This window comes from Carassius carassius, chromosome 14 (assembly GCF_963082965.1).
Source record: "Carassius carassius chromosome 14, fCarCar2.1, whole genome shotgun sequence".
Lineage (NCBI taxonomy): Eukaryota > Metazoa > Chordata > Actinopteri > Cypriniformes > Cyprinidae > Carassius > Carassius carassius.
The window spans coordinates 12,869,978-12,886,559 of NC_081768.1; the positions used below are offsets into that span (position 1 = coordinate 12,869,978).

Genomic DNA, 16,582 nt, shown 5'->3' on the forward strand with positions numbered 1-16,582 from the left:
TTATAAAGGGAATTTACTGACCTTTTTCTAACAAGACCGTGACTCTTGAAAGGGCATCTGCCATATTATTCTGTGAATGACAGTCTTTTGGAACAATACAAAGCAGAAGTAATGTGACTGAGTGGAGGGGAGGATATAATCAATCATTAAATTCTCCCTCTTATTTGTTTTGTGGAGAAAGACTGAATCCATTAGCCTTTAAATAGGAGGTAATCTTTTTGTCACTGAACAGGGTAATACAATTTAGAGGATTATGTAAGCATTCATTTTTAAGAGTGTGCGGCCAGTAAGATTTTTCTGAAACTTTTTTCAACAGATCTTTGCATTTCAAATAAATGCTGTTCCACACAAATGTTGCAGCTGTTAACTGTATTAATAGTAATAATAATAAATGTTACTTTAGCTCCATATCAGATTAGAATGATTTTTGAAGGATCATGTGACACTGAAGACTTGTCATCACAGAAATAAATTTTACTTTCAAATATACTGAATTAGAACAGTTATTTTAAATTAAGATCATTCAGTGCAGTGTAGTAACATTAAAAGCATGCACATTTAATGATTTGGGACAGATAAGATTAGTGATGTTGAGAGCTAATTATGAATAAAAACAAAAGCATAACTAGAGCATTTCAATTATTGACTTTATTGTGGTTAAGGCATACATGTGTAACAGTTAATTCAGTAGTTTGGTCCCTTATTCGTAATATGTGCTTTCCAACAAACTTTGTGCTTTCTTTATGAGACTTTATCCATAATCATTGGATCAGTGCTAATGTTGGCTTTATCTTACTCATCCCTTAATACTGAAGACCATATTTATACCCCAAACATCATCGACAGAACTAAAATACTCTCTGAAACTAATATTAAGAAACACAGGAAATATTCGAGGCCTAAGTTTTTTAGATTTTTTTTTTAAACATTATATCACCATTACAATATCTTAAACATGTTACCAATTACTATACACATCAAGTGGCAGTTTTTAGCTAATAGCTGTGATTACTGTGCCAAAAGCCCAAAAGACTACTGGGAAAATATCTAGAGAAGCATAGGTTTAATAACCGTAACATTCTAGTTTGAGTTAACATCAACATTATCACTCTTTTCTGCTTTCTTAATCACAGCGGATTCTGCCATGTTTTCCTCTCGCTTGTCTCCTGCCTTGGATTTGCCGTGTCCCTCTTCTTCTTTTTCTTTTTTGGGATTGCGGGTTGAGGTGAAAGCAGAGCGACTCTGGTACCCATAGTTGATGCTGGGTGTGCTGGAGAAAGTCACCCCGGAACTGAAGTGGGTTTCTTCACCTTCCAGTAGCTTTCTATGAGGACATCAACGACGAGTGGTCACGTCTTATTCATTTTCATTCTCATTGCATTAGTTCTTTTTAATGTGCAATTAATGTGGAGTTATTGGTGCTTTACCTGTATGCTGCGATTTCAATGTCTAATGCCATCTTGACGTTCAGAAGATCCTGATACTCCCGGAGGTGACGGGCCATTTCACTCTTAGTATTTCTAAGATCAAGGTCCAGCTGCCCAATTGTTTCCTAATTCATGGGATTTAAAAAATATAAATCAATATTAGCCTTAGTACCAGAATATTCTGTAGTCCCTGTCATAAAATAAAAAAATATATAATTATAAAAAAATGCAATACATTGAGACCAGCTTGCACTTTTTTTCCATGCACATGACCATTAACTAATTTAGCTCAGTACCTAAATTAGATCTTTCTTATAAAAGCTGATGTGAATCTTTATCTCTTGGCACTGACTGGCTCAGCACAAAGTGCAAAGAAGCTAATCTGATTTACACTGGCACTTCTTTTACTTTCAAAAGATGAAAGATCATAGATCATGCCTCTGAAAAACCTCAAGCCAAAATGATTTGGATACTTTATATGACTGTGTGCTTAATGTATATATTTGTAAATCATCTAACTCATCAAGAAGTTCAAACACATCATTATAAACATAAACTGAGGTTATCATTTGGATTTCTTTCACCAAGTGAGCATGACCTTGCAGAAACCTCCCTTGCAAAATCCTCTTTAACAGGCTCTTCTTAGTGGAATTAACCTCGGCCACCTCTCATGCGCGATTAGTTCAGCACCATGGACAGAGCACTCAGCTACTTGACATGCCATTTCAAACCGTTTCATTCCACAGTTCTTCTAATTATTAAATGTACATATTTCATGAGCTTCTAATGAATGAATTGCATGATTACATTAAATATTTATAGCTTTACATTTCCTGTCATGCTGCAGGACTTTAAAAACAACTAATGAAGTCATAGCACATTCTTTCATTTATATATTAATGTAAATACAGAATAAATGTAAATATATAATAATTATAAAATAAGTAAAACGACAAAAACTTCTAGGGAATTCCTCAAGAATAATAATTTATTGCTTAAAGGTATGTCTACCTAGATAAAGATAGGCCTATACTGACAGACAGATAATAGATAGACAGACAGACAGACAGACAGACAGATAGATAGACTTTGTTTCTCTTTTTTTCCTTCTTTAAATATTTGTATTTTTATTAAATTGTGATACATTTTCCTAATATGATATGTAATAATTTTATGTATCTGTCTACCTGATAACCTGCGACCTCGGCATTGTGTGCATCTTCCATCTCGCGGATCTGTCGCTCAAGGGACTCGTTTGTGCCTCGCAGGGTTTCGATTTCAATGGTTTTGGACTGCAGTTGTCGCCTGTAGTCGTTGATCTCCTCTCTGGTGGCTCTCATGGCCTCATTGGTTCTGGTGGCCTGTTCGTTGAGGCTGGTGAACTTTGATTTGTACCATTCCTCAGCAGACTGCAGATTCTTCGACGCGAGGCTTTCATACTGCCCACGGATCTCTTTGAGGGCCGAGGTCAGATCCGGCTTGGATAACTCCACTTCCACAGATATCTGCGCTGCCTGGATCATACTAGTCAACTCCGCCACCTCTTCATCATGCACTTTCCTCAGAAAACTAACCTCATCCAAGAGGGACTCGACCTTTCTTTCCAGGTCCACGCGCACCATGGTGGCATCATCCACATCTTTCTTGTAGGATCTGAGCGTCTGCTCTGCCTCCTCGCGCACTCGGATCTCATCCTCAAACTTGCCTCGAAGTTTCTGCAAGTCTTCCTCGATATTATCTCGTTCAATGAGAATGTGCGATCTTTCATTGTTCAGCTCGTCCACCTGGGCTCGCAGATCCCGGATCTCTTGATTATAGAGGTCAGCGAGTCTGGACGGCTCGCTCTGCCTCTGGCGCAGACTCACGAGTTCGGTCTCCAGCACTTTATTGTGCTGCTCCAGATTGCGCACCTTTTCGATGAACATCGCGAAACGGTCATTGAGACCCTGCAGTTGTTCCTTTTCATTGGTTCGGACGATTTTAAACTCGTTGTTTAACACAGCTGTTTGAGAGAAATCCACGCTGTCGAAATGCACCGGTGAGAAGGACGATGACCGGCCCGATCTCTTGTAGTAGCCCACTGGAGAGGCGCCGCTGCGGGCGAGAGAGTGGGACCTGAAGCCGCTGGAAGACATGGAGCTCCGTGGGGAGACATTGCTCATCCTAGGGGTGGAACCGGTAAAACGAGGTGTTTCCCCGAATATCTTTCTGTAGGACGAGGACATGTAGTTCTCTGATCCGTAACTCATCTTCGTCACAACTAAAGGAGTCTAAAATGGGTGTGCTTGCCATTATATACCCGGCGGACTGTCCCATTCAACAGTCTGTCATGTTCCCTCTGGTGGTGACGGTAAAGATGAGAAAAAACCTTTTCAGACAATTAAAACATTCATTTAATTGTAATGTTTTAACAGGTTTGTTTGACATTTGCACACAAAGGACATATTTTGGGGCCGTTTAAACTGTTATTTGTCGATGGAACTGTCCAGCTTTGCGCAGTGTTGAATGGACCCGAAATTTAACAGTTAAATCGATTTAGGCTTGATGTAAGATCTTGATTGGTTTATTGGTTTTACTTCTTTGCCAATCTGCCCATGCAATTTTAGACTGTATTAAACACAAAAACTATTCAGCCCATCTAGTCTAATAAACATAATTTACTTCCTTTACAATATTTACAACAAACAAACCAATTGGTCTCCCAGAATGACAAGCGTCCAAAATTAATTTTTAATACAATAATTTCATTAAAATCAATGAATGAATGAATGAATGAATGAATAATTAGTCATGTCCTTGGAAAAAAACATCATAAACCAGCCCAGAATTGTTTGCTGGTTTTAGATGGTTTAAGCTATAAGCTTTCTAAAAACAGCAAACAGACAAAATGTTTGGGAAACCATATATATATATATATATATACACACACACACACACATTCACCTAAAGGATTATTAGGAGCACCATACTCATATTGTGTTTGACCCCCTTTCGCCTTCAGAACTGCCTTAATTCTACGTGGCATTGATTCAACAAGGTGCTGAAAGCATTCTTTAGAAATGTTGGCCCATAGCCTATCAATAGGATAGCATCTTGCAGTTGATGGAGATTTGTGGGATGCACATCCAGGGCACGAAGCTCCTGTTCCACCACATACAGTGAACTCATTGTCATGTTCAAGAAACCAATTTGAAATGATTCAAGCTTTGTGACATGGTGCATTTTCCTGCTGGAAGTAGCCATCAGAGGATGGGTACATGGTGGTCATAAAGGGATGGACATGGTCAGAAACAATGCTCAGGTAGGCCGTGGCATTTAAATGATGCCCAATTGGCACTAAGGGGCCTAAAGTGTGCCAAGAAAACATCCCCCACACCATTACACCACCGTCAGCCTGCACAGTGGTAACAAGGCATGATGGATCCACGTTCTCATTCTGTTTACGCCAAATTCTGACTCTACCATCTGAATTTCTAAACAGAAATCGAGACTCATCAGACCAGGCAACATTTTTCCAGTATTCATCTGTCCAATTTTGGTGAGCTCGTGCTATTTGTAGTGGAGATGAGTGGTACCTGGTGGGGTCTTCTGCTGTTGTAGCCCATCCGCTTCAAGTTTGTGCGTGTTGTGGCTTCACAAATGCTTTGCTGCATACCTCGGTGGTAACAAGTGGTAATTTCAGTCAAAGTTGCTCCTCTATCAGCTTGAATCAGTCGGCCCATTCTCCTCTGACCTCTAGCATCAACAAGGCATTTTCGCCCACAGGACTGCTGCATACTGGATGTTTTTCCCTTTTCACACCATTCTTTGTAAACCCTAGAAATGGTTGTGCGTGAAAATCCCAGTAACTGAGCAGATTGTGAAATACTCAGACCGGCCCGTCTGGCACCAACAACCATGCCACGCTCAAAATTGCTTAAATCACCTTTCTTTCCCATTCTGACATTCAGTTTGGAGTTCAGGAGATTGTCTTGACCAGGACCACACCCCTAAATGCACTGAAGCAACTGCCATGTGATTGGTTGATTCAGTTCTAGTGCTAGTTCAGTTCATAGTTCAAACTACAAAATTTTGAACTAAAGTTCACAGTTCCAAAAATGAACTAGTTCATAGTTCTTTTTTTTCCATATGTTGCTGCGAGCTGTTATTTTTCAAAATTATTGCCACAGCCCATATAGAATCACAGACAGCAATTATTTTATCAGTTTTAACAACGAAGCTATGCGTCAGATTTCATCTTCATATCCAATTTTGAATCCTTATCCAACCAGGGTTTACATTAGCATTGAGGGGACAGCATTTCCCCATTGTTGCTTTAATGCTTTGTCTCCCATTCTCACCGACCTTGTCATAAACATCATAAATTTCTTTTAAATGATCATACGCCTTCTTGCTACATGCTGCTGTCATTTGCTGTTTTTTTTTTTTGATGACGCGTCACGCATGCGGCGGACGGTGGCTGGTGTTGCCAGATTGGGGTTTTTCCGCTACATATTAAGACCCGTTTACGGTGTGTTTTAGCCGGGTTTTCGCCTGGAAGGCTCTATAGAAATCTGGCACCCTATTGAACGAAGTTAACCTGAGAGAGCGTGCCGTTCACAGACACCAGAATGAACGAGTTCACAATAACGTTCATCAGGCATTAATACAGCACGTTCAGTTCACGTTCGCCCAAAATATGAACGAGTTCATGAACTATCGTTCAATGAACGCGTTCAGGCACAACACTGGAGTAGGCTATGTACAACATCATTTAAAGTCATTTTTTTAATCGTTTTTCACGAGAAAACATAATGTTTACCCAAAATTTCTACTTCTAAACAAGAAAGAATTATTTGTTTCATTGGTTTATCAAAATGTATTTAGCTATTTGTGTTTTTTTTCAGTTCTGATATGAAATGCTCTAAACGCAGTCTAAAGTTGATGACCAATAGATGGCGATATTTATCTTCCATGTCTGTTCACTAGCTACGCATTACTGATGGAATACAAACACATCATTTTACATTAGGCTAATTGTATTTATGCCACTGTCAACAGACATTAAATAATTTTTTTTTACTGTATTTGTTCTGTGTGGCTTTTAGATTCATGACTCTTTCCAGATTATATTATGTAATCTGTTATATGACATTACTTCCACACACTATCAGCGTTTAAGCTTTCATATAGATTGTATTTAAATGAGGTTTTAATGTTGCTTTGATGTAGTCGCTTAACGGTTCGCGCATGCGCAGTATGCAGTAGCGCAGAACAGCAGTCGTTGGTCATTGAAGGAGGTGAGGTAAGTAGCCTACTGAGACTGAGCGGACATATAATCCGTTTCAAGAAGCAGTAGTTATGTCATTAAAATGTTGTAGAATAACTGTGTATATGAGCGGTAAAGCAATTTCCTCCGTCTTATGCATTACTTTCCGGTTGATCAAAACTAAAGGAATGTTAGTTAACGTTAGCTGCGGTGCTAACTTTACCATCACGGAACTGTATGACCAAGAAGACACATCTGTTCGAATGTATGCCTTGATATACTATTACATACATATTTACAGTTTCTAAGGCACAACGTGGAAACTTAACATGGCCTTTACATAAATGAAACAGCCAAATTCAGTAGAGCATTGGTCTCAAACTTAATTCCTGGAGGGCCACAGCTCTGCAGTTTCGCCTCAACCCTAATCAGACACACCTGATCCAGCTCATCAAGGTCTTCAGGATCACCAGAAACCTCCGAGCAGGTGTGATTTGGAACCAAACTCCGCAGACCTGCAGCCCTCCAGGAATTGAGTTAAAACCACTGTTGTAGAGAATGAGAAAACGCATCTATAATGGTACTTGAGAAAATTGTAATAATAATAAATACATTGTTTCGAAATATTGTGTGGCTTCCGTGAGTTGTCCTTCAGTTTTAAAGTTGGAAATTAGTTCCTTGAGGTTATCTAAAGATGTACCATAAACCTGATATTTTGTAATTGATTTAAACATTAAAATAATAATAAATAATAATTCCTTGTGCTTTTCTGGGCACTCAATGCGCTTTACATAGAAAGGGGCAATCTCCTTAACCACCTCCAGTGTGCAGCATCCACCTGGATGATATGATGCGAGGGCAGCCTATTGCTGAGAGGAGACAGGGTTATGAAGCTAGTCAGCAGATATAGGGATAGTTAGGAGGCCATGATGGTCACAGGCCAAGGGGTGATTTGGCCAGGATGCCGGGGTTACAACCATACTCTTTTTCAAAGGACATCCTGGGATTTTTAATGACCACAAAGAGTCAGGACCTCGGTTTAAGTCTCATCTGAAAGACGGTGATTTCAGGCAGCTTTCTGTAGTTGTGTGTTCTTCCTGTTCATCTCTGTTTATCTTTGATTCAGTAAATACTGTTACACTGATTTAACATGATTATTATAAGTGTAGCATAGTGTGGAATATTTTGAATGTGTCTGGTCTTTTATTGTTAAGGTTTGCATATCACCTGCAGGACTATTGTGCAACAATTAAATGTGGTGGAAAGTTAACCTCTGAGAAACTAAACCAGTGCTCTGTATATTCAATTTCACCGTCGTCTTCTGATGTCCGTCTGCACTGTATTTTAGAACAGAATCTTCTTTTTAATTGTTGCTTTCTTTCTCAGACTTATAGCAGTTAAAGATGACAACCTCTTGGAGTGATCGGCTGCAGAATTATGCAGACCTTCCTGCCAACATGGATGGTTTATCCATGAAGAAGTACAGAAGAGAGGTGCATCACAGGTACTGATACATTTCACTAATGCTTTTTTAGCTTTGAATGCCATTGCTGTTATACTGGTTAAATCAGATTGTGTACCATTTTAATAACTTGAAAACAAGTCCATTGTCATATACCTAAATTTAAACAAGACAAAATATATTTTTCTTGTAGCAACAGTTGGAGAAAATGACCTAGTCTCCACTACAGTTGAGATTATGGTCAATAATGAAGACCTGACTTCATTGAGATATTTAAAATTTATGTGCACATAAAGCTTTTGAATACCAAGAAAAATTTTTTTTTTTTAATTTAAAATGTAATATGGTGAGTAGCATGTTTACTCTTGCCATGCCATTGTGTTGTTCTGTGGATGCACCTGTTTATATGTCTGGTTGTCTGTCAAAATCTGTCAGCTTCATTGTTGAAAGCATGTCAGCATGCATGTGATTTAATCTGAAGTTATGTATTGTAATCTTTTTGCTTAATCAAACAACTGTGCCCAACTTTTAAATATTGATATAATGATTCTCATATCCCATGTTTTAGTAGGCTATGTTTACTTAAGTCTTTTGGCAGGTTAATTTGGCATGTCAGCATAATAATTGCAAGTTAATAAAATGCTGTTTGTCGTGGCAAACTGTCCTTTCATAAGAGCAATCATTATTTACATGTAGACTATGCTATAAATGTGTTGACTTAAAGTTTTCTGAAGAAAACCATCATGGCCGTCACAAAGTGCAATATTTTGAAAATCAATCCGAAAGTGAATCCAATGGTAAGAAGACCTGGAATGTCATTCATAAGCAACATACTGAACACAGTTCATCATGCAGTGGCATAAGCCGGTGTTTACTGATATAACACACAGTCCATGTATTCCTTTATTACAAAGCTTACCACAGGAACTGGCCCACTGTCATCCTTCTATGAGGTATGCCCAAGTTTTGTTGTTGACCTGCAGTGCTGACTGATCGTCTATTTTGTAATTGATGTTTTTTTTTCTCCCATGTACTCATCACAGCACAGCACTAAAAATACAATTTGAACGAAACCATCAATGCTTTTCCCTTGTGCTGTGACTGTATGCAGGTGTCCATAGGGAGACCTGTGATGGGGTTTGAAGCTGTGATATCATTCCTTCATTCTCCCTTCCCCTAGCTATATCTCCTTCCTTCATGCTCTTAACACATCATTTAACAGCTCATTTGTGCCTTGCTACATTTTTAGTGTCTTACTGCAAATGTAAAGTTGAATAAAGATGTTCTAGCATCAGGTGAATTAAAATATATATTTTTAACATCAAGAAAATAACTGACCATAGCACAGTTTAAACCATCTGGAAGACAATAACATATACTTGATGTAAACTTAAAAATATGAACTATTATGAAGCAAGCTTTTTACAGTTTTATCTCTTAACTGTAATTTGTATTAAAGTGCATATTTTGGTTTATTAATAATAACTGTTCATATACTGCTATTATTTTTCATGTATCAGTACATATGTTAACCAGATGGGTGGTGTCATTGTTTTCAGAAAATCTGAAAAACATGTTTTTCAGGTTTGTAAAGGAGATGTGCTCAGCACATGAAGACAGACTATGAAGTTGTTTTTCCTGATTTTTAAAAATGTATTTTATTTACCATTCTGTTTTTGTTTTGAAACAGTGTCAGTCCTCATTACTGCACAAAAAATCAGGGAATATTACCATGCCATTTGCTCCACCTCATACTTGGGCCGAAATAGGAATATATATAATTTAACCAAATGTATAAATTCTGATTTATTGCTTTCACAGGTCACAATACGTCACTGTAATTCATTATCTACACTTACATAAACTCCTTTAGAGCTGAACAGCTCACAGGTTGTGCTCAAGGCAATGGAATAATACAGTCTGCTGAATTTAACACAGTTTGCAACTGAGAGAATATTAAATAACAATGGCATTTGTATTTAATGGACTGTTTCTATCTCTACAGAGTTTTTGTCAATAGAAGTTTGGCAATGGAGAAGATAAAATGCTTTGGCTTTGATATGGACTACACTCTAGCAGGTAAGATGAAGTATGTGCTGCATCTGAAACATGAGGTCTGCATGATGCCAGTGTCATTTATAAAGTAAGTTCAATAGAATTGTAAAGCATTGCGAAATGGTTAACACCATAACATGATCCTGTAAGGTAATCCTTGGTCTCATGTATTTGGTCGTGTCATGGCTCTGTAAATAGCACCTCTGACTTCAGCTGGCTCATGTCAGGCACATGATTTCTTGCACGCAAAGCTCTAAACGAGATGAATGGGTGAATTGACATCCATGAAATAAAATGTGGTCCTTTTGATTGGTCATCTTCCTGTTTATGGATCTGTAATAATAAACGAGTGCTAATCTTCACAGGAAAAGGTTTTAAATTCTTTTGCCAGCACACAGCCTAATATTAACACCTAGTATGAGCTGCTTAGTCTGCTAGATCAATGTTGTGTAACTCCCTTCTAATTGCATAGCAGTGAATGTGCTGACTTTGGCAAGTATTTCAGCAGAAGTGAAGCATACACAACAATTTTGACTCCATTTAGTTGAACTTTTATGCTAATAAGACCATGCTGGTCAGTAAAATATTTGGCTAAAGTGGTCCACCTTCCTCTCTTTCTTTGGGGAAATGTTCATTCAGCTGATCTGGCTAATTTAGGTTTTGCGGTCCAAAGGGGTTTCTTGCAACATATTAATACAGATGTTTTGCCTAAGAAATTCTTAAAACATTTCACTTAAACCTTTTTGCTTCTATAGAAAATGAAGTACTGGTTTATTAGGCTCCTTAAGAGGGTTATCTCTTGCAAAAGAAGCCACAGTTTTGGGGCAGTAAGATTTTGTTATTGAAAGAAACGAACAGTTAAAAAAAAATGTATCATGGTTTCCACAAAACTATTAAGCAGCGCAGCTGTTTTCAGTGATGATAATAATAAAGAAGTCATGTCTGAAGAATCACGTGACATTGAAGACTGGAGTAATGGCTGCTGAAAATTCAGCTTTTCCATCGCAGCCTTAAATCTTCAAATGTATTCAAATAGAAAGTTCTTTTAAATTCTGATAATATTTAATAATTTTAATGTTTTTACTTTTGATCAAATAAGTGCAGCCGTGTTGATTATAAGAGAATTCTTTCAAAAACATAAAAAATATTTACAGACCCTTTTGTACAGTAGTGTATATGATAGCATGATTTTCATCACTTTGTTTTCTTCTCTGTTAATAGTGTATAAGTCTCCGGAGTATGAATCTCTTGGCTTCGATCTGACTGTGGAAAGACTGGTTTCCATTGGTTACCCACAAGAGCTGCTAAACTTTGTCTATGACCCTGCTTTTCCCACAAGGTGATTTGAAAGATCATTTTCTAACATGCTGTTCAAACTGTATTTTTACTTCATGTTTTGATTCCCATAAATTCTGTACATCTCTCAGAGGCTTGGTGTTTGATACAATGTATGGAAACCTGCTGAAAGTAGATGGGTATGGAAACATCCTTGTGTGCGCTCATGGTTTTAGCTTCCTGCGTGGGTAAGTCTGCACTCATAATTTCAGAGCAACTGATGTTCTGGATAGTGATCACTTTGTGCATTCATTCTTCTGCTGTAAAAAAAAAAATATATATATATATTCGTAAAATGTTTATGCTAGTAAAATTCACTTTTTTCATTTTTTTTATTATTTGGAAGAACATGCACTGGTGAGTCATTACCAATAAGACAAAATGATGCATTAAAGAAGTAAATAGTGTCACTTATCATTTTATGCAGATTTTATGGGGTTAGTCACACCTCCAGAAAATGTCATTGTGTTTTTTCAACTGTATGTTTTAGTCCAGAAATAAGAGAGCTGTACCCAAACAAATTCATTCAGCGTGGAGATACTGAGCGATTCTACATCCTCAACACACTTTTCAACCTCCCAGGTTAAAATCTTCTATCAGCTAATATCAAAATCCAAAAGAATATGTAGAATCCAAAGTCCATGTTTAAGTTAACACTGTTTGTTTTTGTGCTTTATTAGAGACATACCTCTTTGCCTGCCTGGTTGACTTCTTTACTAGTTGCTCCAGATATAGAAGGTTTGTTTTTGCGCCCTCATTGAACACTTCTGTAGCTCCTCTGGTCTGAATTGGCATTTTATATGACCTTTTAATTTTTGCCTCTACAGTTGTGAGAGTGGCTTTAAAGATGGAGATCTTTTCATGTCTTTCAAGAGCATGTTTCAGGATGTCAGAGATGCTGTGGATTGGGTCCATTTCAAGGTGAAGGCTAGTTTTAAGTGCCAAAAGCAACAGCAGTTCTTGACTTAATATAGATTTCACACTATGGGTAACTGCTTCTGTGTGACATTTCAGGGCTCACTCAAAGAGAAAACCGTTGAAAACCTGGAGAAATATGTAGTGAAGGATGTAAGTAAACCAGATTATTGAACAGCTTGCTGATCAGTGTTTTTGTTACCTTATTTCTTTTTGCATGTTTATTCATAATGAATTGCAGTTTAAAGTTCACAGACATCATTTTTGTGTTTCTGTCTTGATCTAGGCCAAATTACCATTGCTGCTAAGCCGAATGAACGAAGTTGCCAAAGTGTTCCTTGTTACCAACAGTGACTGCAAATACACAGATGTGAGTTATTATAGACATAATCTGACAAAATCTGTTGGATTTTCATTAGAAACAAATGTAAGCTGTAATTTCCTCTCCTTTTCTCTTTTAGAAAATTATGACATACTTGTTTGATTTTCCACATGGTCCAAAAGTAAGTAATCTTCAATATTGTTGTTCATTGGCATAACAGTAGTACTAAGTTGTTTTTATTTGTCTCGGATCCCCAATGAAAATGTCTTGTGACGGAGGATATAATTTGTGTGGAAAACATGAACCAACAAGCTGCACTGTGTAAAGGAACACTCCATTTATGATGTGTCTGTAATATCACAGTTTTCATTAAAAAGTGTTCTAATAAAATTTTTTGAGAAAGTGGGTATGAACAGAAAGCCAGGGAGTATAAAATCTTGTTTTATTGCATACACAAAGACAGTGACAGACTGAATCTGTTCTTTTTTTTTTTATTACAGGCTGGTATGCCTCATCGGCCCTGGCAGTCCTACTTTGACCTTATTCTGGTGGACGCCAGGAAGCCAGTGTTCTTCGGGGAGGGCACAGTCCTGAGACAGGTGGACATGGTAAGATCAGCTAGACTCACATGAGTAGTTTAATGTGACACTCATTGATTTAGCCATATTTTTGTTCTGTAGACCACTGGGAGACTAAAGATCGGAACATATACAGGTCCCTTGCAGCATGGCATAGTGTATTCCGGTGGTAAGATAAAAATAAATGTCATCCTTCATATTTTTTTTCAAATTCTGGTCTAAAATGCCTGATTGAATATTCTTTATTCTCCCCAGGTTCCTCAGACATAGTTTGTGACCTGCTGGGAGCAAAAGGAAAGGACATCTTGTACATTGGTGACCACATCTTTGGAGACATCCTGAAGTCTAAGAAGCGTCAGGGCTGGAGAACGTTCCTGGTGATTCCTGAGCTGGCTCAGGAGCTGCATGTGTGGACCGACAAGAGCAGTGAGTCTGTGACAGGGTTATTATAGTTCATGCTCATTACTTGAAATAAAACCAACAAAACCATTTTTTTATTAATTCAGCCAGTTGGCAAAACTACATTTCTCATTTTCACTCAGTTTAACTAAAATTGAAATAACAATGAATAAAAACTATATAGACATAAAAAACCTGAAAAAAATATTAATAATATTACTTAAACTTTAAAGAAAAGCTCACTCCAAAAATGAACATTTGCTGGAAATAAACTCACCTTCAGGCCTACCAAGATGTAGTTTGTTTCTTAATTGGAAAAGATTTGGATATATTTAGCATAATACATTAATTTTTTCATCAAAGGATCCTCTGAAGTGAATGGGTGCCGTCAGAATGAGAGTTCATACTTTTAAAAACATCACAATAATCCTCAACGAATCCATCTAATTGTTGTACATCTTGGATGGGCCGAGGGTTAGTGAATTATAAGCAAATGAGTTTTTTTGGTTGAACTGCTTAAAACTAGATTACAAAATAAAACAAAAATAAAAACTCTGTGTTCTCATTTTTGCAGCACTGTTTGAGGAACTACAGAGTCTGGACGTTTTCCTATCAGAGCTCTACAAGTAGGTATCATCTGTGAACTTCTGCTCAGATGTTTGCACCACTGCCATCCAGTGCACGTGCGTGCTCTCAGTCAGTCAAGCCCTCGTTTACCCAGAGAAGAACACGTCGCTCCCCCCCTGCTGTCTGCAGCCATTTGAAATGCAGATAAAAAAAACGCACATTCCTTCCTATTTCAAGACTGATGGTTCACGTCTTCTATTGCTTGAACTCATTCAACACTGATGTCAACCCACATCTCTCTTTTTGTCCTGCCATTTTCTGCATCCTTTCTTTCTTTTGTCTACAGGCATTTGGACAGCAGCAGCAATGAGAGACCTGATATCAGTTCTATTCAGAGGAGGATTAAGGTATATTTCTTGATGCATAGGAAAGCAGTGCACTGTGTACTGAGAATATTTTCAGTGAAGACACGTTGCGGTAAAGTAAAATTTTATTTACTCACCCCATGTCATCCAAGTTGTTCAAGTCTCTCTTTCTTCAGTCAAAAAGGAATTAAGGTTTTTGAGGAAAGGATTCCAGGATTTCCCAAATGGTTTAAAGGTCCAAATTGAAGTTTCAGTGCAGCTGAAATAAAAAACAGCATTTATTTATCTTTTGTAACAATAAAATGTCATTTTTGATCATTTTAATGTGTACTTATTTTCCCATCACTTCTTTCAAACTCATTTGTGCGCTGTTTCTGTGTTTTTGCTTTTCTCAGAAAGTGACCCATGACATGGACATGTGCTATGGGATGATGGGAAGTCTGTTCCGCAGCGGTTCTCGTCAGACTCTCTTTGCCTCTCAAGTGATGCGTTATGCTGACCTATACGCTGCATCCTTCATCAATCTCCTGTACTATCCTTTCAGCTACATGTTCAGAGCTGCCCACGTCCAGGTAAGCTCAACAAACACACTGTCTACAGTTGATGCATTAATCATAAAAGTCACTTCAGTAACCTGTTGTCTTCTGTACATTCAGATGCCTCACGAGTCCACGGTGGAGCACACTCACGTGGACATCCATGACACGGAGTCGCCCATGGCCACACGCAACCGCCACTCCATCGACTTCAGAGACCACGAGTGCAAGAGACACCAGCTGACCCGCTCCATAAGTGAGATCAATCCGCCACACCTCTTCCCCCAGACGCCACAAGAGATCACGCACTGCCACGATGAGGATGACGATGAGGAGGAGGAGGAGGAGGAAGAATAAGCCTGTGGCATTGCTGGAACTGGATTTGGGTTCTTAGAGATGTGTGTCTGCTGTTTAAATAAGTATAATCCTTGCATTCACACTCAGTCATATATTTTATAGAGATAAAAGAGAGAATGTTTATTTGTTGCAAAGTGTTTAACGTATTTTAGAAGTAATGGTCTGATGAGAGTATGAAGCTACAACTGGGTTTTGATAGTTCTAGCTTCTTTTTTTGAATGGTGTTTACAGAGTAGGCCTCACTGTAAAACATGGAAGTCTTAACAGAGAAAAGATCCCCGTTTAAACTGAATTACAGACTCCGTTATTTGCATGATATTGAGGGAACAAATGAGTTACAAGGTACGACACTGACTTAAGCTTGAAGAAAATGCATGAATACTTATTCTGTGTCTCCATGGAGCCTTCAAAATTTAGATAAGAGCCATGTTGCATGCTGGGAAATGTCACACCAACAATGCAGCTTGCTCGGTATCTGACTGCCTGTTAAGTGCTGTAACATTGCCATCTTCATTTTAAAACTCGAATGCAAAATGTGGTCATGTTATTGGGTGAAAAATGGAACACATGCAACTGTTGCTATTTTATGCAGAGTGAGATGCAGGGTTTCAGGTTACTAGATACTGATACTGTAATTCTTATGCACTTGCCATGATCACTGTGTTAATATTAGACCTTGAATCTAGAGCTTAGATTCATTATTTACTATTTTTATATCCACTGATATAAAAGTTAATTCAGCCAGATATTGTAAACAAATCTTTGTTTTATTTTAGCATAACGGTTAGTTTTTGGCAGTTGGCTGTGATTTAAGATTGAGACTGAGCTTGTCTGAATGTTTGACACAAAGCCTTGTGGGTGACATTGGACCAAAAGGAAGCTCGTCCATGAATCACGCTCTGTCATAATGAACATTTGTACTTCATACAGTAACAGTCCAGATCCTGAAACTTTGTTTTTGACTGACATGGTGCACTGTTTAGCAACAGAAGTGGTTTTGTCTTTTGTTATCGTTT

The 16,582-nt window shown here is 38.0% G+C and overlaps 2 protein-coding genes across 3 annotated transcripts; one reads left to right on the forward strand and one right to left on the reverse strand.

Moving 5' to 3' along the window:
• Positions 1-631: 631 nt before the first annotated feature.
• On the reverse strand, positions 632-3,702 carry LOC132157039 (alpha-internexin-like). Its single transcript, XM_059566174.1, has 3 exons — positions 2,615-3,702; positions 1,428-1,552; positions 632-1,324 (listed from the first exon to the last, which is right to left on the reverse strand). Exons 1-3 carry the CDS (start codon positions 3,674-3,676, stop codon positions 1,081-1,083), a joined length of 1,431 nt encoding a protein of 476 aa, XP_059422157.1. The 5' UTR covers positions 3,677-3,702; the 3' UTR covers positions 632-1,080.
• A 2,949-nt stretch (positions 3,703-6,651) lies between these two features.
• nt5c2a (5'-nucleotidase, cytosolic IIa) lies at positions 6,652-15,796 on the forward strand. 2 transcript variants are annotated; one of them, XM_059566175.1, is made up of 19 exons: positions 6,652-6,711; positions 8,062-8,179; positions 9,052-9,090; positions 10,143-10,216; positions 11,414-11,531; positions 11,620-11,715; positions 12,018-12,109; positions 12,208-12,265; positions 12,355-12,448; positions 12,542-12,595; positions 12,729-12,812; positions 12,904-12,945; positions 13,265-13,372; positions 13,445-13,511; positions 13,598-13,768; positions 14,316-14,367; positions 14,655-14,715; positions 15,069-15,245; positions 15,330-15,796. In XM_059566175.1, exons 2-19 carry the CDS (start codon positions 8,079-8,081, stop codon positions 15,564-15,566), a joined length of 1,725 nt encoding a protein of 574 aa, XP_059422158.1. In that variant the 5' UTR covers positions 6,652-6,711; positions 8,062-8,078; the 3' UTR covers positions 15,567-15,796. The 2 variants fall into 2 exon arrangements, with proteins under 2 accessions (XP_059422158.1, XP_059422159.1); XM_059566176.1 differs by lacking the exon at positions 9,052-9,090.
• The last annotated feature ends 786 nt before the right edge of the window (positions 15,797-16,582 follow it).

Excerpts from the sequence above, each read along its gene's own strand:
- LOC132157039 (XM_059566174.1), bottom strand. The coding sequence starts at position 3,676 with ATGAGTTACGGATCAGAGAACTACATGTCCTCGTCCTACAGAAAGATA. Across the intron at positions 1,553-2,614 it reads CCGAGGTCGCAGGTTATCAG|GAAACAATTGGGCAGCTGGA; the intron begins GTAGACAGATAC and ends CCCATGAATTAG. Across the intron at positions 1,325-1,427 it reads ATTGAAATCGCAGCATACAG|AAAGCTACTGGAAGGTGAAG; the intron begins GTAAAGCACCAA and ends ATGTCCTCATAG.
- nt5c2a (XM_059566175.1), top strand. The coding sequence starts at position 8,079 with ATGACAACCTCTTGGAGTGATCGGCTGCAGAATTATGCAGACCTTCCT. Across the intron at positions 12,596-12,728 it reads AGAAATATGTAGTGAAGGAT|GCCAAATTACCATTGCTGCT; the intron begins GTAAGTAAACCA and ends GTCTTGATCTAG. Across the intron at positions 12,946-13,264 it reads ATTTTCCACATGGTCCAAAA|GCTGGTATGCCTCATCGGCC; the intron begins GTAAGTAATCTT and ends TTTTTATTACAG.